Genomic DNA, 26108 nt, shown 5'->3' on the forward strand with positions numbered 1-26108 from the left:
ATCTTGGCTTTGGCTGGAGAGCATCAGGCACAGGAAAGTGGGGACCCTGCTGGGCTGCCGCCTTTCTGAGGGTGGCAGCTATGGCTTTACGAATAGATGTTGGTGTTCCCCTTGCTGCCCTAGTTTGTGCACTGCAAAGAATTTGGAGCAGGAGCAAAAGAAGAAAAGAAATGCTGCCAGTATCGAGGGGCTTCCCTCAGGTATCTCTGGCCACTTGTGGTTCACTCTTTTGGTGGGAGGATTGTGCTGTGCTACTCTTCTCCTTATAGAATGGCTCCCCTCTTTCCTGTCACTGATTGGTTTTGTTGTAGTAAGGTTGTCCAGTATGCCCAGTGACTCAAGCCCACTGTGGCCCTGGCCCCCAGCCTTTTGCACTATTTGAAATGGAAATAGTTTGTCTAGGGCACAGGAAGCAGGCGGCTAGAGTCATTTGTCCTATGCTTTGTCCCAGCCCCTGCCATGTGTAGATGCTCACTGAATAACTATTGTGGTAGGAGCAACGGAAGGGCTCCTAGAGGAGGGGCACCAGGCAGCAGCCTGTCTGAGGAAGCAGAGTGGGCCTGGGATCTCAGGGTCCCAAATGCCTAGGAGCTTCCTGTGATCCCAAGCTGTAGCCAAGAAAGGCAAGTGAGGGAGACTGCAGCCAGACTTTGGCTGCAGAGGCTTTAGGGCCACCTCTGTAGGCCCAAGGACTCCGCTGGACCTGGCTTCCTACAGGTCTGCCTTGGTTGCTCTTCCACAAGTCTGTTCTAAGCAGGTTGCTGCTCCTGTCCCAGCCTCAGCAACTATCTGTGGTGTGGCTGAATGGCTGTGATCTCTAATCTAGGAGTGCCCTTAAAAGCTCTGTCAGAAGACCAGAAGGTTTCAGCCCTCTTGTTACCCGGGGGTGCCAGCTCGGCTTCTGAGCAGCCCTTAGAAGCAGGTGGGGCCTCGTGACCCTGGCTCAAACCTAACAGTGGTGCAGCCCTCCTCTCCCAGCCAGATCCATCTGTTAGGGTGCTGCCCTCCCAGCTTCTCCCATCCCCACTTCTCTCCATCCCTGGTCTCTGGGAAGGTATGGGGAAGAGGGACTGACGGCACTGGCTCTCCTGTCTGATACAGGTCCAGCTCCTGCCCCGGCTCATTCCTGATGTGTGCTCATGAACAAGTTACTTTTCTCTCTAGTGCTTGGATAATATTCCTGTGCCCACCTTATTGAGCTATGGAGGACCAGATGATGTGTGGAAGGGTCACAGGCCAGTCTGGAAGTGAGGCTCTTGGCCCACTGGCACCTTTAGGCTAAAAAACTCTGTGATCACCATATGCACTAGGTCCAGCCCTGCTTCCTTAGCCTCCTCAACCCCCATGGGCCTCTGACTACCGCCTTCTTCCTAAACACAGACTGGTGTCTTAGCCTTCAGATCTTGGTACTATAGAAAGAGAGCCAGAGTTGATCATGGTGGTGCACTACTATAACCTCAGAACTGAGGCTGAGGCAGGAGAAGAGTGAACTGGAGGTCAGCCTAGTCTCCACAGCAAATTTTAGAACAACTGTAGCTCTATAATAGAAACCGACCTTAGAACAAAAGCCAGACAAGCTGCTGGGCCTAGAAGAGCCTGATGCCAGCTGGGCCTGAGCTCTCATAGCTTGTCCCAGTCCTACCCACGGGTCCAGGGGTTGCCTGGGACTCGAGTCTATGAAGACCCTGCTTGTTGACTACTCACAGCTGCTGTGTCTTTGCATGGTTCCAGGGACTTGGAATTTGAATGGGGGAAGTAAGGGGATGAAGAAAAGACAGATGGACAACAGACAGAAAGCTGGAATTGGGTGGTCTGAGCTCTGGGATAGAGTAACCAGAGCACTCTGGGACCTCAGCATGTTTATAAGAAAGAGTTGCACAAAGAGGTGAGGTTATTGCATACAGCTGAAAAAGGAGGAAGGGTTTGTGGTACACAGCTTGTTCAAGGATAGGGTTAGCTAATCTTGATAGGACCAGTCTGTGTAGGGGAGCAGTCTTCAGGCTATAAACATCCAGGAGGAGAAAGCTGTACTGGACATTCTCTGCACATACTGACAGTATACACGCTCAAACCTGGAAGGAATGCTCTGCCACTTCCCTGAACCTAGCCTGGAGAAGGCTTTCCAGTTTTCACATGGGTCTGAGGCTTTGGAGTGGTTGACATGGCTGTGCCTCTGTCAACAGTGTACATTCACTCGGGACTTCGCTCACTCAGGGCTTCCTCTGCTCCTGACACACAGCCTCTACCTACTGCCCCCTCCCAGGCTTGCAGGTGGCTGAGAGACAGCTCAGGGGCGATGTTGCTATCTAGGGAGAAGCGGCCAGGTGGCAGGATGCCTCCTGCGTGCTGTCACCCAGAGCACCCCTAGCCTGTGAGCACTCAGGAGAGTGGCTGCCTGGCTGGTAGAGAAGGGGGGATGGATGGGTGTTGGGCCTGTGCTACCTCTGCTCTTCCTTCTGCAGGGCCCACCCTTCAGTAGGCCCGCTGCTGGTATGGACTGACACTTATTGAGGAGTGGAGGTCTTGGCCCCTACAGCTTAATCACTGTGGACACAGTCCTCACAGTTGGACACTGCTCTGGTTGCTGTCCCATGGAGGAAGGAGTGGCACCCATTGCTGTCTCCTGGGATGGGCTGGGGTCTTTGTTTGACATAGAGGTATCACTGTGCAGTTTAGGCAGGCCTTAAGCCTTCAGTCCTTCTTGTTGCTTCCTGAGTGCTAGGATTACAGGCTGGCTCCACCATGCCCAACTCTATACTGGGCTCTTTTCTTTTTAAATTTCTATTATTTTCTGTGTACGGGTGTTTTGCCTGCATGTATGTCTGTGCACCACATGTGTGCCTGGTGCCCATGTTGCTCAGAAGAGGGTGTCATATCCCCTGGAACTGGGGTATAGATGGCTGTGGGCCTCTGTGAGGGTGCTGGTAATAGAACCAGGTCCTTTGAAGAGCAGTCAGAGCTTTCTGAGACATCTCCCCAGTCCTAGTTTTTTTGTTTGTTTGTTTGTTTGTTTGTTTGTTTTAAATTCAGCAGTGTTGGAGATTGAAGCTGGGACCTTGTGTGTGGTAGACAGCATCTCGCAAACAAGGTATACCCCTACTGCCCACAGTGGGCTTTTGTTGTTGCTTGTTCCAGTTTTCCGAGACAGGATTTTTCTGTGTAACAGTCGTGGCTGTCCCGGAACTCACTGTGTAGATCAGGCTGGCCTCAAACTCACAGATACCCACCTTCCTCTCCCTCCCAAGTGCTGGTATTAAAGATGTGCACCATCGCCACCCCACTCACAGAGGACTTTTAAAGGCTTTTCTTTACAGGCTTTTCATACAGGCAGGACTTTTAGAGGCTTTTCTGCCCCCACACGTGTGGGTCTTAGAATTGTCCATTATCCTGACCCTGTTTGTCTCGGGTCATGTCTTGTGAGGCTGGAAGCCAGGCCTGGGCCATTCTTTCCCTATGTAAAGCAAGAGCTGTTTGCTCCGATTTGAGGCATCAAGCCTCTGACCATAGCAATAGACTCTCTCTTTTCCCTACTCCAGAGTTCTAGCTCTTCTACGGTTTGGGCATGGACCATATGGCAATCCTGGGTCACAGAAAGTGTCCATCAAGCTGGCTGGTCTGCAGATAGCACAGTGCTGGGCTGGGCCAGACCTGGCCTGCAAAGGCAAAACGAGATTCTGAGGGATTCCTTTATCACAGGATCGGGCAGGGCTTGGTCTTGCCCTGACCTTCTCTAGGTTACTGGAGCCCTTAGATGCTTGGTATGGACACTAGGGCAGCACAGGTTCTGCAGCCCAAGAGGATGAGGGTTACCTAGTAAGCAAGGCAGCTGGGGAGACCCTGCCCTCTCTTCCTCCCCAACCTGGAAGATTAGCCCTGGCCTTGGGGCCATCTGGCAGATTCTAGCCTTGCTACCAACAGACTCCCCTCCAGGAGTATCCAGAGCCCCTCCCCTGCTGGAGTGTCCCTGCTATGCTGAAGAGGGGCTGGGTAGGACCATACAGGCAGGTAGTACCCTGTTCTGAGCTTTCTGGGGGCGACTCTCCCAGAAACGAGAAAGTGGCTGGGTCACATTGTTGTCATCACCCTGACCTAAGGACTGGGATGCACCAGCCCTAGACCAGCTTCCGGGAGGACAGGAAGGGTTGCTAGGGGCCTGCCAACTCCACACACAAGCTCCCCGGCAGAGCCCTACCCAGTGAATCACTCACACATGGTAGCCTGAAGAGGCGCTGCTTCCTCTCAGCATACATGATTTGTGGGGACTGGGGGGTGCAGGCAGTAGGGAACCTAGCGTAGAGCTTTGCACTTCAAACTGGTATTTATTTCTCACTACTTGTGCTTGGCCTGCAGCAAGCAGAGAAAGTGGTGGGTCTGGGAAGACAGACCAAGATTCTATACTGGGAGCATTTCCTCTAGGCGTGACTTGCCAGTGTGCACTGGGGGACTCTGGGGTGGAGCTGGGCTGAGGCATTCTTGGTGAAGCCATCTGGGCCCTGGTGCTCACTCTAGGAGACTGGCGACTACCCTGGGAGCCTCTGGACATTCACTGAGCAGTCAGTCTCCTGTGAGGGGGCATTTGTCTTCCCAGAGCCTGACACTCAGATCTGGTGCATACTTGATGCCCATGCGCACTAGCAAAAGTGGTTTCAGCACCTAAGTTACTTTTGGAACTTCTCCAGGGGCCTGGGACCCTGGGGTCCCTGCAGCTCTGTGCTGTGAGACTTCCTTCACTAGTAGCTGCTCAGCATTCAGAAAGGGTTGGTCCAGAGGTGTGCAACATTCCTGTGTTAGTGGTCTTGGCATGAAAACAGAAACATGGTGCTGATTACTTGTTGGGTATACTAGGTAAAGGAGACTCTAGTTTCATTTTTTGAGATAGGGTCCCGCCCTGCGATCAATCCAGGTTGGACCTGCCCTTCCTGTGTGTAGTCAAGGCAGAGTCTCCTGCCTCAGCCTCATAAGATAGTGGGGTTACAGGACTGTCCCACTGCAGTTGACTTTACAGTGCATTGTTAAAATTAATGTTCTTGCCTGGCATACATGAGGCCCCGGATTCCATTCCTAGCACTGTACGAAAAAAACCACTAGCAGACTTCAACCACACATCCACCATCCTAGCTTCAAAATGTGATCACTTGCATGATTAGAACCACACTTTGGCTCACACTGTTTATGGACAGTGCTACTCCCGAGAGCCTAGGCATTGGTGCCAAGAAGCAACCCCCACAGAAATGATAGAACGCCAGTAAGCAGTGGAGGCAGGGCTGTGGGTCCGGGCATCAGTGTTATGGGCTGTCTGTTAGGAAACATGAGTGGATCTGCGGTGTGGCTCAGTTGGTAAGTGCTTGCCTAGCATTCATAAAACCCTGGCTTCCTTCCCCAGCGAAGACTGGGCACATCTATGATCACTAGGGAGGTGAAGGCAAGAGGATCAGAAATTCAAGGTCATCCTCAGCTATCTAACTAGTTTAAGGACAGCCTGGGATCTGTAAGACCCTGTCCAAAAAAAGAAAAAGAGCAGAGCCCAGGAAGGGGGACATGGTCTCTCTGGCCCTAAGCTTTGGCCCACTGGGCTGATTAAGCACAGGGAGAGAACCAGGGAGCTCAAGAGAGACAGCTGGCGACAGCAGAGCCTGAAAACCAGGTGGAGAATATGGGCCTCATGTAGTTGGTCACATGCCCAGTGTAGCCTTATCACCTAGGACAGTTGGATCCCTTGGCCCCCATTTGACCCCTGGTCCCTCTGCCTGCCTTTGGAAAGCACAGATGGGCGCCAGGAGCTTGGTGCTCCTTGGAACTCTGCATTGTGTAAACACTGCCTAGGCCGCTGGCCTTTGTCAAAGCAGGCAGGGAGAGTCCCAGTGAGGTGTGCACCTCAAATTCCGAGGACTCAGTGTACCAGCCCGCAGCTCAGAGCTTCCATCCAGACCTTCAGTGACTCCTGCCTGGCATGTGCAGCTCCTGGGGGGTGGGGAGGAAGATTGGGGGAGGGAGCTGCCGACTCTAGCTCTTCACCTTCCCCCCACCCCTTTCCTGGTTCCCAGCTTTTGTGTGTGAATTATTGATGCCCCTCCTCACCCCTGGCTGGCTGCTGCTTTGACCAGAGCTTCACCAAGGGGCCCATGCTGCCTCTAGCCCTGTACCTCTGCTACGTCAGGCAGCTTGCCTGTCCACAAAACATGTAGGGTCTTGTGGCCTTGCCACCTTCTCCAGCTTCAGCTGGGGGCTGGTATGGGTTGCCCACCGGGGAAGGGTACCGCTGGCTGTGGCCCCAGAGCCCAGAGTGGTGATTGGTGGCTTGCACAGAGCTGGGCCTGTGCAGGCTGCAGGGCGCTGGCGCCCACATAAGGTCATTGTTTGCTGAGGTAAAAGGAGTTTTTGTCTCCTTCTGGAGACGGGACAGAAGGAGGAACAATTTCCCCTATTCATCACTAATTCTCCCATTTGAATAGCAGCACATCGCCCTGTTACAGTAGATGGGTATGGCAGGCCTCCCCTGCCCTAGGGCTCTTCAGGCACAGGTGGTGGGTTCTGGGTCCTCCCAGCCTGGGGAGTCACCCTTTGCCAAGCTGTGGAGGCCCATTTTTGTGGAAATGGACAGAAGGGAAATGGACATTCGTGCTGATTCCCCAGATCCTCCAGGGCACCTCTCTAGGCTGTTCCCACATTCACAGGTGGGGCAGCTGCATCCTGCCAGTGTTGTTCTAGATTCAGGTAGGTTCATGCCCCAGGGGACTCCTGCAAGGTGAAGACTAGGTGGGGACAAGAGGGTCACCTGAATACCCTATGTTTCCACTTCATATCCAGGTCTGAGTGGGTCCTAAAGAATACCCCAGAGGAGAGGCCACAGTCTCAAAAGGGCCAGGGCACCAGGCCTTTAGTGCCGTGGGGCCAGCTGCTTATTTCATGGAGTCATAAAACACTGGAGCCCAAGAGGGCGTCAGCGGCAACTCCCTGAGCTGCAGATAAGAGGAACCTAGGAGGTGGTTGTGCCCAAGGTCAGGCCGAAAGTGAGGCAAGCCGAAACCACTGGTCCAGCCCACCATATGTCATTCAGGCATGGGGGGTGTTGTGTGCCTTTTAAGTCATGTTTCTTGAGAGTGAAGAAGATTTTACAGTGGATCAGACTCTAGATGCTGGATCCCTGTCGCCTTTTCCTGAGCCATGTGGGGTAGGAGGTGAGGCTGTGGCCCATTCCTGGGGCTGTACTAGCAGCCTCAGGATAGGTGGGAAGCATAAAGTCCAGCTCCCAGGGCCTGGCCCTCAGAGACCAAAGCAGACTCACGTGATATAAAGTGGCTTTGACAATAAGGAAGTTGTTGCTCTCATAACCAAATAGTCCAGGATTACCTTTGGTTTAAGGCATAGACAGAGTTTGCAAGTTTGTGTCAGCCTGTCTGTGGGTCTCCCCAGGATGGCCCCTGCCTGGCAGGTCTACCCCAGGTAGAAAAAGGCATCTGTGGGTTCAGCTTGGTCATGTGGCGTTTTACCATTGGCTATGATGGGGCATGTTGACTGGCCAGGCCTGGGGTACCTGCTTACCCTGAGGAATCCTAGAAGACTGAGGGGCCCTTGCCAGAAGAAGGGGTGTGGCTTACAGGGAAGCAGGAGTGCTCCAGGCCAACCCACTAGAGCTCTGCTGAGGTCCAGGGGCAACTTCCCTGCAGGCTTACAGACACAATCACTGAGTAGTTCCAGGAGGAGCTAAGTGTGCTGGAAAAATAGGTAAAGAGGTTAGCATGTCAGCGTGGACTGGCTGGGTAAGGGAGGGCTTCCTGACCCAGTGACCTTTTAGCAAAGCCCCAGAAGTAAAGGAATAGGAAGTGAAGAAGAACAAGCTCTGGAGAGCCAGGGATAGTGTAACAAGCAAGAGGTGACAGAGTACAAAGGTCCAGGCCACAGCTAGGTGGCAGGTTGAGCTGCAAGGGGAGGACATGGCAGGAAGCCCTGTGGCCCAATAGGGCAGAGGGGCCATAGGCACAGTCGTGGGGCTGACGGGACAGGGTGGCTGTAGGGCCAACTTCCCTGCATGAGTTTGGCAGAAGAACAGTCAGAGCTTGTGCCAGGATGAGATGCAATAGGCAGCGCCTTCCCTGAGGAGGTGATGCTCAGGGCAGAGCAGGGCCTCCCTTCTCCTTGTAGTGCCCACCTCCGCCATGACACCATTTGGGGCCCCACATGTTCATGTTGTAGGAGCTGTTGGAAGCAGGAGAGGCTGAAGGAAGGAGGACTTGGGTAAAAGAAGCCAGCTTTCATTTCTGAGCACCTGTTCCATGCCAGGGAGAGTTGATAATGCCATCAAGGCCATGTTCCTGATGCAAGAGCCATTTGAAAGAGAAGCTGAGGCAGGAGGAGTGGCGGCCTCTCTGAGATCACCTGTGTGACAGCCACCTTGTTTTTAGCTCCTCTGCATTGTGCCAAAACTCACCAACCTCCCTAGCTGGAAAATACCGGCGTCCTGTTAGGTGGCGCTGACCAGGCTGTGTTAAAAACAGGAGCTGGCCCACACAGTGGGGCCCCGACGCCGGGCGAGACTTTGGTGGGGATTGTAGTACATGGGCGTTTGTAGTTGTTTTTCTGTCCTCAGATGTGGGCTATGTCTCCTGCCCCAGGTGCAGCATGGGTGACACGGGGGCCCATTGGCTTGCTCAGAAGTTTAGGGTTCTTGTCTGGGTTATTTATTTATTTATTTGTGGTAAAATAACTACAAGACCTCTGGGCTATATACTTCAAAATACAGTCAGCACCATTATTTTTCAAACTTTTCATCATGCCAGACAGAAGCTGTACGTTTACTGAGCATTGGCGCATTTCCCCCTCCTCAGGCTCGGGGGAGCCGCACTTCACTTTCTGCCTCTGTGAAAGCCTCTATTCTAGCCTGTGCAGTTAAGTGGAATCATTCACTATTTATCCTTTCCTGTCTGTCTTATTTCACATAGTGTAATGTCCTTAGGTTCCTCCATGTTGCAGCATATATCTAAATTCTGTTAATTTTAAGGCTGAGTCTTCTCTTGTATAGCTAGACCACACTTTGCCTATTCACTTTTAGGTGCTTTTAAAGGTGCTGATAGTGTAGACTGGTCCCTGAGATTTTTAACTCTGGTATTTACATAATGGTATGGGTTTCCAGTTTCTTCTATAGGTTTGCAGTCGATGGCCACAGCAGTTCTCAGGCCCTGGTGTCTTGGGGGCTTCATCTATCCAACCACTTTCCTTGCCAGATGGGGATGGCATCTGAGAACAGAGAGGCGGGTACTCGCATTGCAGCCAGCACCTGTTCTTTCTAGAAAGTCAGGCAGCACGAGCCTGGACCTGCAGCTGAAGTGACAGTGCTGGCGGCTTCTCACCACAGCTGACTTGGACCTGGGTTGGGACACAGGGTTGCCCTGTGTGTCCCGGGAAGCTCCAGGACCATGTATGTGCTTCTTGCTCTAGGCAGGCAGACAAGGGAGTCCACTTCTGTCCCCAAGCAGGATGTGATGCTGAAGCTGGCCTTAAGCCTTGGTACCTGTGAAGAATGAAGTTACTGCTGGCATGATGCCCAAAGAAGAAGCAGCTTTTCCCTCCAGAGGAGGCATCTAGTGCTCCTCCAGGTTAAGCAAGTGGCCCGTGGGTGATGGTGCCAGAGTAGACAGAAATTAGAACAGTCAGGGTGGGTGTTCTTCTTTGTTCCCCAGACCTCAGGTGCCTGAGCCTCTCTAGTGCCCGCTTCTACCAGCTGTGTATGGGTGGTGCCTGGGACCGTGTGTGGGGGTACCTCCTTTCCAGGTACCCTGAGGCAGCAGGGCAGAGTCAGGCCACGAAAGCCCACTGAAATAGGCTCAGCTGGAAGGAGCAGGGCAGACAAAGCCCTAGCCTGGCCCGGAGACCCAGGTGCTCAGGGGTTAGGTTGGGAGCTGGCAGGGCAGGCTGCAAGGTCATGAGGCTGGAGCCTGGGCAGTCAACTCCAAAAAAGGCTTGGCGATGACAAAGGGAAGCCTGAGATGAGAAGCCTGAGCTGCGATGGTGCTGGGGACAGCAGAAGTGCGGCAGGGTGGGTTTTGATGGTTGCTGAGCAGGGGGCACGCACCGTGCCTCAGTTTCCCACTTACTTCTTAAGACTCTATAGCTGGTCCTCCAGGCATGCCAGCACCCTGTAGTCCTCACTGCTCCTGCATCTGGGGTGGGGCCAGCACGCCTCGGGCACTCAGTTAATTGCCAGGTAATATGTTTTTCTCCGCACTAGTTGCTAGAGATATTGCCAGAGAAAAATTCAGCCCATCTTGGAGGGCAGAGGACTCAGCAGAGAGACCCCAGAGATAGGCTCAGGGGCTTGGGATTAAGCTCGTAGGATGAAGGGAGGATGGAGCAGTGCTGCCTGAGGGTGGCCTGGGCTGTGCAGCCTGGCCAGATGACCTGCAGCGGCTGAGGGGGAGGAATGCCACTGCACCACACTTTCCCCATCCCCCCCCCCCCAACGCACACTCAGGGCTCTGGTTGCTTGATGGGCAGACCGGCCCCACCCTCAGGCAGCTAAGAGGCTAGTGATTGGTTGGGGCATTAGAGCCGCTCAGTCACCATGGGGACGCTCAGGCCGTGCGCGCGTGCCCAGTGCTCAACACTAGGGACTAAATCTTCATAATCTGTTGGCTGTGGGAGTCGGGGCGGGACAGCGGGACCCTGGCCGGGGAGACGGTGGTCCAGGGTATGGTCAGGGCCCCCTTGCCACACACCCCCTCCCCTTGCTGAGTTTAGCTGCAAGGCCTCCAGGGTACCTAAGCACCATTGGTATCCACATGGGTGCTCACCTGACAGTGACCCCAGGAGGTCTCGAGTAGCCGCTGTGGTCTTAGATAATGAAGCAGGAGGCTGGGTCCTGTGGGAAGAGAAGCCTGGAATTTATCTAAAGATGTGTATTCCCTTGGAGCGCTTTTATCCTCCGGACCCTGCAATGGCGCACTCTGCACAGCAGAGGGCTCCCACCTCAAGAAAGCAGGGAGGCCCGCTGAAAGAAAAGCCTAGGCGGTGCAGCCCGTGGACTCAGCAGTTGGCTCTGAGCTGTCTGAGGCCACTTGGCCAGGCACAGAGGGCAGGGCCTGCAGATCTGGCTAGACTCTATGTAGGAAGGCAGGAATGAATAGGGAGTTTGGTAGAGGAAGGAAAAATTCAAGCCCCCCTCCCCGTTGCAGAGGGACATGAAGGGGGGCCAGTTTTGAGCAGCAAGAAGAGGTTAATCCTGCAGTCCTGGAAGCATCTAAGGACCTGTGGTAGGCCGCCTGAAGTGGAGCCTCCGCTGAGCTTGTCTCTCGCATTTGTAAGTTTGGAGGTTAAAAGGAACCTCTGAGCTCTACACTTGCTGGTCACGCCCACTTAGCTCCGAGTGGCCCTGCTCTTGCCTCGGCTTGGTGGTAAGCCTGCAGCTCGGTTCAGATCCCAGAGCACACTTGTGCTCTGCAGGGACAACAGCACAGGCACTGAGGGGGCGGTTGAGGCCAGCACGCCCAGCAGGGCCTGTGCAGACAGTGGTGCCAGGCCAGTGCTGACGCCCAGGGCTCTTTGTTCCAGACGACTCCTCATCCGAGAGCGGCAGCGGCAATGGCTCCTCTACCCTGAACCCATCCACTTCGAGCAGCACGCAGGGCGACCCCGCCTTCCCTGAGATGAATGGCAACGGGGCTGCAGCCCCCATGGACTTCACTGCCAGCGCTGAGGACCAGCCCATCAACTTGTGTGACAAGCTCCCACCGGGCACAGGTCTGGGCACGCCGTCCTACCCTTCCGATGGCTGCGGCACTGACGGTCTACGGAGCCGCGTCAAGTACGGGGTAAAGAGCACTCCTGAGGTGTGTGTGGCTGCAGGCTGTGCCTCTAGGTGGTGGGGAGGTCGTCGTCCGGACTGCAGTGGGGCTGACCCCGCCCCTGTGTGACACCAGGCCAGGGTAGTGGCTGTGGCCACTCACCATGACTCCCTAGACGTGCACTAGAATGGCAGATGGCTTGGGGTGCCCCAAGTAGGTCTCAGTTCTCTGAGAAGTGTTTATCTGTGAAGTGGGCCAATGGCTCCTACCTTGGTGGAGAGGTGGCAGGTGACATGTGTCCCCGAGGCTTGTTCCCTTTCCCAGAACAGCGTCTGCTATAAAGAATAGCAGCAAGTGGCACATTTGGCACAGGAGTACAAGCCAGTGCTGAGCGTGGTAGTTGTGCCTGCAACTCCAGCACTCAGAATCTGCCTGAAGCAGGAGGGGTGCTGCAGTTGGAAGCCAACCTGGGGTACACATCCTCAGTTCCAAGACAGCCTGAGCTACATAGTGGGACCTTAGAGGGGGAAAAAAGCTTATAAAGAGGTTCGGTTGTTAAAGGTGATCTGAGTTTGATCATCCAAGCCCAAATAAAGTGGAAGGAGAGGACCTGCTCCACAGAGTTGTCCTTTGAGCTGCACATACACTTTGGCTGCTATACTCCTTCCCCCACTGCATGCACACACACACACACACACACACACACGCATACACACACACACACATGCATGCATACACACACATACACACACACACACACGCATACACACACACACACGTATGCACACACACATGTATGCATACACACACATACACACACACATGCATACACACACACACATGCATGCATACACACACATACATACACACACACACACATGCACATACACACACACACTCACACACACACACTCACACACACACCCCTTTTGTTTGAAAAGGCAGCACAGACCTCAGAGCTCATGATTAATCTGCCTACCTGCCCCCACTTTTTCAGATGCAGAAAAGGGGCGAATTGTCAGGATGAGGGCTGTGGAACATCTCTCTTGACCAAGCTGATGCGGGTATAGAGGTGGGCAGGGCGGGTCTCCTGCCGTGGTCCATATTTCTACACACTGTCATGGCCATCAGGGTTTTTTCCTGAAAGCAGGTGCCAGCTGTCCTGGAGCAGCTTCATCTCTGCCCCCCGAACCTACCTGCCTGCTCTTAGACCCTTCTGCCCTGGCCTGTCTCTTTTTCAGGGGGTGGGACACATGGCTGGGACATGATCTTAAGTGACGGAATGGAATGGTGCCACATGGGTAGCACAGCCCATAGGGATCAGGTTGGGAGCAGGTACAGGGACCAGACAGAGCAGCCGTCCCAGGGGTGGGGGCAAATTTGGCTCAGCAGAGCCCTGGAGCCACTTGCTCCCATGGCCAGATGGCACAGGGGTGGGCACTGAGGGCTCCATACAGTTTTCTCATGCTGCTCTGGCCCTGGCAGAGGATTCAGTTAAAGAATCACTTGCAGGTGTGACTTGTCCACAGCCAGCTGGTAGCCAGCCCTGTGCCCTGCAGGTATTTTGACCAACACTACTATTCTGAAGGGCTGAAGTTCTGCCCCTAAGTCTTTGTGTGGTCGTGGCGAGAGAGGCCTGAGGGCCAGAGGCACCAGGCCACATGTGTCTTTGTTGAGTCGTTCCTCAGGGAGCACCAGGTCCTGCTAACCCAGGCTGTGGCTGCATCACAGTGCCTGACTTCAGCTGCATGCTCTCCTGGGCCCATCTTACCCACTACATGCCAATGTCCTTCAGAGGAGAGATGATAAAATCAGGGCATGCCACAGATACAAACTTAGCAAAGCAAATGGCAGCAGCCTCAGATCCAGGAACAAGTATTGTGGAGCTGGTTCAGGAGGAGCAACCTAATGGCTGGGAAGCAGGAGAAAGTAGAAGCCATAGTCTAAGGGGAAACAGGCAGTTGGTGAAGGCTGAGAAAACCCAGAAGCCCAAATAGATCCTAGCACACAGAGCGGCTGGCTCATGGGAATCTTTTTTGTGTCCTTTCTATGACATGACCAGTCCTAGAATGGACACACCCACCAAGGAAGCTGCTACCACCTTTGCTTATTGTCTGTCTGAGGGAAGAACATATGTGGGAGCAGAGCACTTAAGCCCTTCCCCCTTCAAAGTCAGGCTATACGGGGCAGGCTGGGTCTGCTCTCTCCCTTCTTGAATTCCTGTTTTCACAGGCCTCATAGCAATCTCTTGAGAGATAGGCAGAACCAGCCTAGCCTGGGAGCTGGGGACTGTACCCTGCTTCGCGGCCCTCCTGCCTTGGCTGGCTCCGTTTCCTAGCCCATCTGTTCCTCCTCCTGATAGACAGCACATTTGCTTCTCTGGTGACAGCTCACTTGTCAAGTCAAGGTTGCAAGTCCCTTGGGGATCCAGGAAGGAACCCTGGAAGCCCAAACAGATCCTGGCACACAGGAGAGGCTGTCTGGTGGCAATCTTTTCTTGTGCCCTTCCTTCAACGTGGCAGGTCCTGATGTGGGCACTGCCACCACGGAAGTAGCCACTACACTTCACCCACTGCTTCCAAGAGACAAGGCCCTGTGTGCTGTTGCAGTCAGGCCTCCTGATGGCAGCCCAGGGACTCTAGGGTAACAACTGTTGCTCTTCGTTCACAGTGGGAGGCAGGATTAACTTGCTGAGGATTTTGTAGCCAAGACTCTTGAGGCAGCTGGGTGAGCTCACCTACTTGGTCCCCAAGCTTACCATGGGGGGCCAAGTAGGCAGTCACCTGACTTGTCTCTCTACTTCTTGCCCGGGTTCAGTCTCCCCCCTACAGCTCTGGGAGCTATGATTCCATCAAGACCGAAGTCAGTGGCTGTCCCGAGGACCTGACAGTGGGCCGGGCCCCGACCGCAGATGATGACGATGATGATCATGATGACCATGAGGACAATGACAAGATGAATGACTCAGAGGGCATGGACCCTGAACGGCTCAAGGCCTTCAATGTGAGTACCAGGCAGGGCTGGCGGGACAGGGCTGGGTCTAAGGCAGGGGCAGCCCCTCCCATGGCCTGTGTCTCCCCTAGATGTTTGTGCGGCTGTTTGTGGATGAGAACCTGGACCGCATGGTGCCCATCTCCAAGCAGCCCAAGGAAAAGATTCAGGCCATCATTGAGTCATGTAGCCGGCAGTTCCCAGAGTTCCAGGAGCGGGCCCGCAAGCGCATCCGCACGTACCTCAAGTCCTGCCGCCGCATGAAGAAGAATGGCATGGAGATGGTGAGCACCTCCTCCTGGCCACCCTGACCTGTGGCACCATCACTGTCCTCCAGACCCCTCACTCCAACTTCCCAGGAGGCCTATTTCACAAATGAGGAAAACAGGCTATTAGGTGCTACAGCCCAAACCCTTGCTCTGCCACCCTCTGGCCCTGGCCAGGACCCTTCCAGCCCACATGCCAGTGCTATGTCCTTTCTGCCTGCAGACCAGACCCACTCCTCCCCACCTGACCTCAGCCATGGCAGAAAACATCCTAGCAGCTGCCTGTGAGAGTGAGACAAGAAAAGCAGCTAAAAGGATGCGCCTGGAGATCTACCAGTCCTCACAAGTACGTGCTCATGCTGGCTAATTCCTAACGGGGTCTTCCCCGGGCAGGGGGTGGGAGGAGGTCCTTGGTCATCCCTTGTACACCTGCAGCTGGGGCGCAGAGGGGGCGGGGGGAAGTAATCACATAGTCTGCGACTGACATCACCGGGGACAGAAAGGATGGAGAGAGGCAGGTGCCGAGAGCTGGGTGGGTAGTGCCAGAGCAGCTGGTCTCTAGGATTGGGAGAGCCGGCAGAAGGAAGGCTCACTGGGTGTGTAAGTGCATCTCTGTAACCCCAGCACTCAGAGACTAAAGCGGGGAGGGGGATCACAGGTTCTAGGCCAGTGTGGAGAGATCTTTGCACTAGGCAATGACAACCTAGTGTGTCCATGGGGGGACATGTAGTCAAGGGAGATCCTTGGGGAAGGGTGCCCAGGGAGAGAGCCGACAGCATACCCGAGGTCCAGCCACATCATTGGATCCCAGGAACCAAAGAACTGCAGCCTTTGCCTACCTCATGACAGGGACAATGACCTGGCTTGCTGTCCATTGGGTCCCTAGCACTACCGTCCCTCCTTTGCAGGACGAGCCCATAGCCCTGGATAAGCAGCACTCTCGGGACTCTGCAGCCATCACCCATTCCACCTACTCACTGCCAGCCTCTGCCTACTCCCAGGACCCTGTGTATGTCAACGGTGGCCTCAACTACAGCTACCGTGGCTACGGGTCCTTGAGCAGTAACCTGCAGTCCTCTGCTTCCCTCCAGACAGGAAATCACAGTAACGGTAAGTAGGGGTTTGGGCCTGGTTTCCAAAGTAGTGCCTAGCTTGTTGTACACAGTAGCCTTTGAGAGGAGCCGGGCAATGGCTCAGCTCCCCTATTAGCGTCCAGTCTTTAGATGAGCTCAGGAAAGCCTGGGCTCCCTTCTCATCAGTCACCACAAACACCTCTCTTTGGTTCCACTCCCTAAAAGGCCCCTATGAGTTGGCAGCAGAGCCAGAATCTGGCCCAACCTTAGCCCTCCATGGCTAAGGAAGCCCCCATTTAAGTCATCTGGGTGATGGCTACACATTGGGTTCTTCTGCTCCATGCCTAAACTGGGCAACTTGGCAAGCGCTTCCTAGGAATGTGCTGTAGGTGCCACACCTGAGGGGAAGGCGTCGGGGGAGACAGAGGCCTCCTGCACCTCCTGTGGCATGCAGCATTGTCTTACGTGGGAGCAGAGCAGGCATCCAGTCCTTCTCTAGCAGGGGCAGCAGGGAGAGAAGGGGCAGGGGCTTCCTGGGCTTTGGTGGGGGTTGGGAGCTGACAGGCTTTAAGTACAGAAGGGCTGTGACCTGTGCTTGGCCTCCATCATCCTGTTCTGTCCAACCCTGTGATGAGAGGGTTTCCAGGGACAGGCCAGGAAGCACAGACAGTGTGCCTCCATGTTATCCAGGGGCCAGGGAGTGAAGGAAGTCGAGGACATCAAGCTGCTAGTGTAAGGGCGCAGACAGAAGAAGAGACATGGTGGCAGGGGAGCTCTGGGCTGGGAGACCCTGGCTGCCCGTGAGTAGCGAGCGGGAGGGCCGGTTTCCGAGCCCCGGTAGAGAGCCCAGGCCGGCTCCACACACTCCTTGCTCCACACCTGCATGCTTTCTGTGCCCCAGAACTGGGAAGGAAGCGCTGGGGTCTGGTAGGTCCCTGCCTGGGCTTAGCCTCTCATCCCTTCTAATGCGTCTTAACCTAAAATAAGAGGCTGTGGGGCCTAATCCCTAAAGCCAGGCCAGAATGGTGCACACCACGGGTAGAATGGCTGCCCCAGAGCCACTCTCCTTCCAGCCCCTTTGCTGGAGTATCTGAAGTGGGTTTCAGGATCAGGGAGGTTAGAACTCTTGGGGACACTAGTACCAAGTGGCTGAGGTAGGGACAACCTGGTGCCCAGTCATCCCCAAGCAGCACATGGTAAAGTCTTCACACAGTACACACAACATGGCCTGTCTTGGGCCTGCAGCTCTGGTGGCTCCCCAGCCTCTCATGAACGTATGGGTCCTGAAAGACACGAGCAGTAACCAGAGCCGAGACCAGGAGGCAGCTTTCTGTCCTATGCATCCCATCTCTGGACATGCTGGTTCCTTAGAGATGGGTTGGACCAAGAGCTGGCCATTTTCCTCCTTGCTGGGAGCAGCCTTGTTCTAGTGCCTCCAGCAGTGAGGAAAACAAGCAGTAGCTACTGGGTCACAGAGCCATCCCTCCCACTGTCCTGCCCAGTGACAGCTTTTCATGGGATTTCTTGTTTCAGCTTGGACCCCAGAACAGCTATGTTATTCATCCCCATTTTGCTCATGTTGTCCCGCAGAGATAGAACTGCGCTTCGACAGAATCAGACCCTGCCCCTCTGGCCTGGGGTGGTAGGCAGCTTGTGCCCACACTAGCCCTCTAGAGCCGACTAGCAACCTGAGAGTCTAGCTGTAACCAGACCGTGCACAGGGATCACAGAGCAGATAGGCTGAGGAAACAGGGAGGGGTGGGGAACTCTTTAGGCAGCCGTCAACAGGGAGCTGAGATTTGGGGGATAGAGGGGAAAAAGAAACCTGAGGCCACCTCTGACTGTTGTTACCCTGGGCATTGCCTAGATCAGAAGCAACCAGAGGGAATCAGGCCTATTTCATCCCCTCTGGGTGTTGCAGTTGGGATGTCCAAAAGCCAGCAGAGGCCACAGCAACATGGAACCCATCTACCTGTTTGTTTGGTTCTGTTGGAATTTGCAACCCTTCTCCTTCCGCCCGTGTTGGATTGTAACAGACTTAACTGTCCCGTATCTTAATTTCAAGAGCACTGTTATGTGTTTGTTTATTTTTATGGTGTTAGAAATTGGACTGGGCAGGTACTTTACCACTGAGCTACATCCTCAGCCCCGACATTTTTTTTTTTTAAAGTAAACCATCTACATTCTCTGGTTGGGGGGGGCAATAACTGGGTTTACAAACTGTCTACTCAGGGGCTGGAGAGATGGCCCAGTGGTTAAAAGCACTGGCTGCTCTTTCAGAGGACCTGGATTCAATTCCAGGCACCCGTGTGGCAGCTCACAACTGTCTGTAACTCCAGTTCCAGGGGATACAACACCTTCACGCAGGCACACATACAGGCAAAACACCAGAGTACTTAAAATAAAAAAAAATTAAATTAAAAACAGATTGTCCAAACACAGAGGCCATCTTCTTTTCCAGTAAAGGGCTGTGCCAACTTCCTTTAGCCAACAGTTGTTTTCATAACTTATCCCCAGGTGTAACTTCTAGTCTAGATGTTTCCAAAGACAAAGTTTTGCCCATCTGTAAAGTGGCAATATAAGTGCAGTGATGGACAAGCCTGGCCATCACAACCTCCAGGGAAGCAGGGACATGCTGACGGCCCATTAGGGCACCGTATACTCCTCTAAGATAGCCTCCTGCTGAAGTGTGTGGGCAGGAGACTCCATGGGCAACAGTTAGGAAAATGACCCACCTAGGGTGGCAAAGGGCTCACGGAGGACATGGTCTCTCATTTCCCGGCTCTCTTCATTGCTGGTTTTCTTGATAAGCACCTACAAGGCCTTTCAAGCTCCAAATGCTTCCATGTCTACCAGGAGTGTATTCTAAAAGCCCCAGGCTTGCTGAGAAGCTGCTCCTGGTGGGCACTTCAGCTGGTCCTCCCGCAGGCTGAAAAGCCTGTCTGCTAGGTTCTGTCCGTGCTTCCCCAGCCTTCACAGAAGCTCCTGCTTCCAAGAGGCTCCTTGCTTCCATTTAAAATCTGAAGCTGGGAAGAGTTCAGAAATTGCCCATGAGGTGGCAGAGAAAGATTTAGAACACACCTGCTGGATTCCTAGGCTGGCAGCCTACTCCAGGGAGCAAAGAGGTGGCTTGTGTCTCCTTCTCTCCAGGGGTTTTAAAAGCTTGGGTTGGTTTTTTTGTTTGTTTGTTTGGTGGGTGGGTGGGTGGGTGGGTTGGTTGGTTGGTTGGGTTTACTGCCACAGCTAGCCAGTAGAGGGCAGACAGTAGACTGTTCTGTTTCCCTCTTGCTTTTCCAAAAGTCTGTCCCGGGGGCATCCCATCATGGGGCAGAGAAACTCCTCAGAGGAAGAGGTGCTGGGGCAAAAGCGAACCTCGCCTCTCTTCCATCCACAAGCACTGTAAGCGCTGTAGAGGCAGGGTGTTCCCTAGAACACCTGTGTTCTGTGGCGGTGGCTGCTCCATAGCCTCCGCGAATGGCGCTGCACATTGCTCGCCTCCCTTCTCAGCCTTCTGGAGAAAAGGCACTTGCACCCTACTGCCCCCCAGACATGCCAGCAGCTCTTTGTCACAGTGCCTGTAGCAGTTTCCTCCTGGGACTGTTATTCCTGTTCCAGCCTTGACAACCGCCTGGGGAGAGGCAGGGCTCAGGAGTTCATGGGGGATGCTTCTTGGTCTCAAGGCTGCCCTTTTCCTGACCTGGGACCAGAGCTGGGCTGTGTCTGGAGGGAGCCCTCACAAAGAAGTGAAAGGCACGAGTACAGACAGGAAACTAGGTTGGAGCCTTGCCGTGCTTGATGCCGCCTGTGACTTGATGCGTGCCGCCCACTCCACTGTGCATACATTTGCCGTGTGGTCTGGCAGAGCTCCCCGCTTCCCCTTCGCCTGTCAAGTGGGTGGTGGTAAGGCTCAACCTAGAACCCTTGTCACATCAAAGCCCCCTCTTAGGTGATGGGAATATAGCCATTGGAGACATAGAGCAGGGCGTCCGAAAGACCAGGCCCAGTCCACAGGCCTGGCTGGGTGCCCTTCTCGGATACAGGCAGGGGCTTCTGCTTCCTCTAAATTTTTTTTTTAAGATTTATTTATTATTTATACAACATTCTGCCTACACACCAGATCTTACTGTAGATGGTTCTGAGCCACCACGTGGTTGACTGGGAATTGAACTCAGGACCTTCAGTAGAACAAGTGTTCTTAACCTCTGAGCCATCTCTCCAGCCCCCTTCCTCTAAAATTTAATCTAAATCATCTTTCCCTCTCTTCAGGGCCCACAGACCTCAGCATGAAAGGCGGGGCCTCTACCCCCACCCCTCCCACAGCCACCCCTCCCAGCAACAGCACCAGCAGGACCATGCCCACAGCCCAGCTCAGCCCCACGGAGATCAGCGCTGTGCGGCAGCTCATCGCTGGCTACCGAGAGTCCGCAGCCTTCCTGCTGCGTTCTGCGGATGAACTGGAAAACCTCATTTTACAGCAGAACTGACCCCGCTGGCCCCCAGAGTGCACGACACCAGGGAAGGAGGCTGTGCCAGCCTGGACCGAGCTTCCTGCCTCACCAGTTGGTACATTGTTTTCTGAAAGAGGTGGGGTCCAAAAGAGCCGTTTCTAGCCGCACTCCGAGCATCTGAGACTTTGGGCACAAGGACACTTTTGTTTTTGTTTTTGTTTTTAATTTCACCACACAGGTGCTCTGACCTGCTTGGAAAGAGGCCAGTGGGGCAGCTCTAAAAGGGTTGGGGCTCCTCTGACAAGGCACAGGGGCTGCAGCTCTATGTAGAATCACCTTCGTGGACCCTGATGTTAGAACCCCCAATAATTACCTTTCAAGTCTTAGGTGAGCAGAATTGCATATTTATTGAGAAGAGCAAAAGTGGACCGTTTCCTCCTCTCCCCTTAGTAATTTATTTTTCTGAATGGATTCTTTTGTGTTTGTACAGATTGCCAGTCTGTGTCTGTCTGATCAGAAGGATGTATCCCTGTACCTAACATTCCATATCACTACACTGATGGGGGCTGGGCCAGCCGAGCTGGGTGCCAGCTCGCTGCCCTGAGTGCCCAGCACACCTCTGGGAAGGCCACCACACTCCACTAGGCTGTCTTGCTGAAGATCCCAGTGCTGCCACGGGGACACTGCCAGGCACTGCCAAGCAGGAGGACCTCACCCACACTCACTGCAGACAGAAGCACCCACCCCTCCCTACAGAGTCCCAGTCACACGGCCACCTGTATTCTACCTCACACTCCAGCGTGGGCTTTTCCAGGATGTGCTCCAAGTGTGTTCCGAATGGCTGTCTCCCCAACTCCCACACAATGTGTCTATCTGCTGGGAGGTAAATCAGACCCAGTGTCTAAGAGCCAGAGCCCAGAGGGGCTCGGCCCTTAAAACCAGCAGCTTGCCATTGCCTGGCTCTTGTAGATGCTTGACAGGATAGTTGTGGGAGCTGGTCAAGGACCCAGGTCTAACGAACACAGGCCCCAGCCCCCAGATAACCTGCCGGAAGGAAGGGCCACGTCTTCAGGGCCAGCTCCCTTGTCAGGCGTCTGTGTGCCCCGGGGGACCAAAGCTTCCACCCCTCACCTCATGATGGGAGTAAAGGGATCAGATCGTCTGTGGAAGTGGGGAACTATTTGCGTTTTCCTAGGACCAGACTTTCTTCTAGAAAGGCCTGTCCTGTAAGAAACCCAGTCCCTGGAGTGTGACAAGGGACAAGAAAAAGCTTACCTGGTTTCCTTCCTCCCTGATAGGCACTTCCTCTTGCTCTGTGCAATACCTACCAGTGCTGCTAAAACCAGGGATTCACCCAGACCTCAGCAGGCCAGGGGGCCTCTCCCTCAACACTCCGTAGCCATGACAGCAGCACTCTGCTGCCTGCCCCTGCCCAGAGCTGGCAGAAGCCCTGTTGCCTTTCTTCCCTCAGAGCAAGGAGGCCTCAGGGGAGCCAGGGCTGAGTGGACAGAGATAACCACAGAGAGCCACACTTGATCCCAGAGCAGGTGCCCTTCCCGAACTGGTTATGGGAAGGGACCGCTTGTGGCAGCCTGGCAGAGCGCCCCTCTGCCGGGTGGACAGGCAGTGCCAGTGCAGATGCCCTACCTATTCCGATTCAGGGCTGGAAGGCAGGGCTCCCACCTGCACGCTCCCACCCTGCGGTTCGATGTGGTCTTCGAGGCCTCCAATGCCTACCCAGCCACACCACCTCTGCCTTCATGTGCCCGCTCGCCAGGCCTCTGGACTGGGCCAGGACACCTGAGCCCCTACGTACAGCACAAACTCCAGTGCCCAGGGCCTTCCCACAGCTGGCCGACCATGTGCCCAGATCCCCACCTGCTCAGTAGGACTTCTGGATGTTTGAATTTGTGTAAATATTTATTTTTGTGTGTGAATACTACAAAGTAATCAGTAGATCTTTTTGCAAAATGTTACCCCCCCCAGGCAATTTGTGAAAATATTAATGTTAAAAATTGGCAGAGACAATCGCCGCCCTAGAATTTCTGATATCAATTGCTTACCATGTCATTTCTGCTCCCAGAGGCAGTACCCAAGCTAGATGAAAATGGTTTGCATTTTTGGAAGAGAGGAGAGAAGAGACTAGGCAGGGCCTTCTCTCCCCCTCCCCCGCTCGCCATGGGACACACCTGTAAGAATAAGCATAGTCTACGTCTAAGTGGCGTTTCCTAACTGTTGCCAGCAGCCGCGACCGGCCACCAGCAGCCTGCACCCAGGGTACGGTGTGAGCACAGCTTCCACGTGTTTTGCTTTCAAGGGAAACAGAACCAATGCCAGTGCTGATGGCTTCCAGATGGGCTGCGGGACAGTGGCTGCTGTCATGCCGCCCTGGGCCTCCTCCCAGAGACGCTGTTCCAAAAGCCTCAAGAGCAGCCATATCAGGAGCAAGTTAGTGTGGACACGGGATTCCATTACCTAGTTCAGTCAGGGAACTTGTTCTGTTTTGCTTTTGTTTTAAAAGATGCAGCTTCAAGCCTTCCCCTCCTGACTTGGGCCTGTGTTTTCCTAGGGAGAGCTTCCCAAAGCCCTGTCCAAAAGCCGCTTCAGTGCGAGGTAAGGCTCAGGGCACAGAGTAGTCATTGGTGATCTCAGTTGCAATGGAAATGCCAGTGTAGGATCCACCAGCCCCAGAGTCCTTGCGGGGCACATCCGAAGGTGTCGAGAGCAGTCGTGGGGCACCTGTCAGACCAGTGATGGTGTGCGTGACCCATCCGAAAGGAGTTCTCTCTCGCCACTCAACAAATGCAGTTTATTCCCGAGGACGGTGTTGGGGAGGGGCAGGCAGGGCTAGGCGGTCTCAGAGGGCTTGGAACAGGTGGAACCCATCTGTCCCTCCCTATTCTAAGGGCCACACATGACCCCACAGGTGGTTATAGGATTAACTACCAGTTCATTCTCGAAATGCTGCTTTGAACTCAGAGGGTTGATACTTTTCATTTGTAATTTTTTGTAAAACTTTTTACGAGATAGTAAAGTATTTCACCAGAATACCAGTTTCAATCCGTCCGTGGTCTGATTTTTATATAATTTAGTGGTGCTTTAGAAACTTTGTTTTGTTGTTTCTGAGCTCAGTAGCTCAATCCTCTCTTGCCTGTATCTACCTAAGACCAATGTGAACCTTTGTATTTTGCTCCTAATTTTGGACTCAGTGGAAGTGTACTGTTTACATGTACAGACGCCCCCTCCCTGTGTGTTCTGCAAGACGCGCTCTCGAGGAGGAAGACGCACCTCACTAGCTCATCTGCTTAGCAAAGCCACAAAACAAAACCTCTCACTTTGGACCCGCTTCCACCTAAAAACGAAAACCTACCACCACCCGGAACTCAGATTTGCCAACACACTCTGCCTGGTAGATGCCCCGTGCCTCTATCACGCATTCCCTTAGGAGAGGACTCAAGCTAGCACCTCCTGCCGGCCGGGTGGGGAATAGCACGCAGAGGAGACACTGGTAGGACTTGACCGCCCAGCCCTGGGAGGAAGTTCTTCTCTGGGCAGCAGGTAACAGGAGCAAGCCAGACAGGAGGTCATCAATCTGCTGGCATAACTGAGACACATTTTTGGGGAGAGCAGGAGTTCCGTGGCAGCTGAGACTGTGACTTGAGTGCAGATGGTACAAGCACTTCTTCAGGGTTCCCACCACCTCTGGGGGAGGGTCAGGGGCTCCAGACAGTAAGCATACGGCACTTACCACAAGCAGTGGATGGCACCAACTTTTAAAGGTGACTTTATTAATCAATGGTTTCACCGCTAAATTATATTTTTACAGATATGCACCTATGCAACTTAATGTGGCTCTTCTAAGCAGGTGAGGACCTCCTCCTCAATGCTCTATAAAGTGTTTGTGTTCTGTATAGTGAGTTTCCCAGTAAATGTGGCTTAATACTTTAATTCTTAGGATGTGTCTTTCTACGTGATGCAGCTACTAAGTTCTGTTTTGTTTGTGGAATGACTAGCACAGGCCGATGCCCTCTTTCCCTCACTTACCAGAAGACCAGTGAGCTGTTAATGAGCGGTTATCATCATGGTATTACTGCTAAATGCACTGATGTCATAAGTATGTGGAACCCTTTTTCCTTTTGAAACTGTATATCATATACCAGACTGAATCTACTTAATAAACACTGAACAACAAACCCAAAGCTGAGCTTCGACTGTGTCGCACAATGAGCAGCCCTGCCAGCCAGGCCTGGTCCTTCTCAATGCCCACCAGCAGAGTTCACCTTTCCCTAGCCAACGACTGATTTGCAGACATCCTTGCTAGGTTTTCTTGGATGAATAAGCCTGTAATTTCATTTTGGCACCCCGCCTGTTAGAAAGGGAGGGAAGGGCGCTCCGCTAGGGTGCCCAGCCCTGGCAGCAGGTCTCCCGCAAGGCAATCCAGTTTCACAGTCACCGCATAACGCTCTAGAGACCATGCAGCAGGGGTGTGCTGTGTCACACCTCGCCCAAGTTCAGTCGCCAACCAAGCAAGAATTTGGTTGCAGCTGTGACAAGGAAACCTGTGCCCTCTCCTGTTACCGAGGTGCCTGGCCAAATGACCGAATCTAAGCTCCTGTAGCCACCCATAGAGCCTAGCCGACTAGTCCTGACATTCAGTAGCTGACACCCAATTCCAGGCAAAGCTCTAATCCTACCCGGAAAGAAACAAAAGGCCACTTTCCCTAGTATTTATTTTTATTTTTATTTTTTTCCGTGGTATTTGCATAGTTTTCCACCCTAATAGTGATTTGATCATTTAGAAGACATTACAGGAAGATGTCAGGGAGGGGAACAAGTTGATTATCATGAGTTAAAATTTTTTTTTAATATAAAAGTTAATTTTTTTACTATTCAAACTGTCTATGCATATACATTAGTAGGGTTTTTTTGTTTGTTTTGATTTTTGTTTTGTTTGAAACAGGGTTTCTACATAGTCCTGACTATCCTGTAACTCTATGTAGACCAGGCTATCTTCAAGTCACGGACATCTACTTACTTCTGCCTTCCAAGCGCTGGGACTTAAGGTGTACTCACCATGCCTGGCTAGATTACCAGTTATTAAAGCTTCAAGCAAAGATTCTGTAAAGCAGCCAAATGCTCACAGTAAAAGCTGAGAGGAGGTCTGCAGCCCTCACTGTGCCCCTGAGCAGACGGGGTTAGGTTTGGCATAGCACAAGACATGCCCCCACACCTCCCCCTTGCCAGGTGCGGGGTCAAGTGCAGCTCATCCTCGGCCAACAAAGCTCCCATCCTGCCAAAACTATTGCTGAGATTCACTGAGGGACCACGAAAGCCCTGAAATCTTGACAGAACAGGATCGTGTGGACCCTAGCCGCCTCTCAGCCATCAGAAAACACTTAGGCTGCCTGTTCCTGGAACACTGGAACTCCAGGGAAACGGCCGGAGGACAGATTACTGACCACTGCTGTTAACAACTGGCACAAGACAGCATCAACTGGGAAATGTCATCTTAAAGCAGTGGCAAGTTCACTCAACAAACCTTCCCTTCATTCA

General features: G+C 53.4%; 1 protein-coding gene across 6 annotated transcripts in view; it reads left to right on the forward strand.

The window, feature by feature from the left end:
- Positions 1 to 24754, forward strand: part of Nol4l (nucleolar protein 4 like) — a 119958-nt gene extending 95204 nt beyond the window's left edge. For 3 of the 6 annotated variants that reach the window (XM_021639709.2, XM_060383050.1, XM_060383051.1), the window contains 6 exons: positions 11545 to 11804; positions 14595 to 14780; positions 14861 to 15052; positions 15258 to 15380; positions 15943 to 16144; positions 20374 to 24754. In XM_021639709.2, the coding sequence (XP_021495384.1) occupies positions 11545 to 11804; positions 14595 to 14780; positions 14861 to 15052; positions 15258 to 15380; positions 15943 to 16144; positions 20374 to 20591 (1181 nt within the window). In that variant the 3' untranslated portion in view covers positions 20592 to 24754. Of the gene's footprint in view, positions 1 to 11544; positions 11823 to 14594; positions 14781 to 14860; positions 15053 to 15257; positions 15381 to 15942; positions 16145 to 20373 lie in introns of all 6 variants that reach the window. The other 3 variants (XM_021639708.2, XM_060383049.1, XM_021639710.2) reach the window with 1 other exon arrangement.
- Positions 24755 to 26108: the final 1354 nt, after the last annotated feature.

This window comes from Meriones unguiculatus, chromosome 4, assembly GCF_030254825.1.
Source record: "Meriones unguiculatus strain TT.TT164.6M chromosome 4, Bangor_MerUng_6.1, whole genome shotgun sequence".
Taxonomy (NCBI): domain Eukaryota; kingdom Metazoa; phylum Chordata; class Mammalia; order Rodentia; family Muridae; genus Meriones; species Meriones unguiculatus.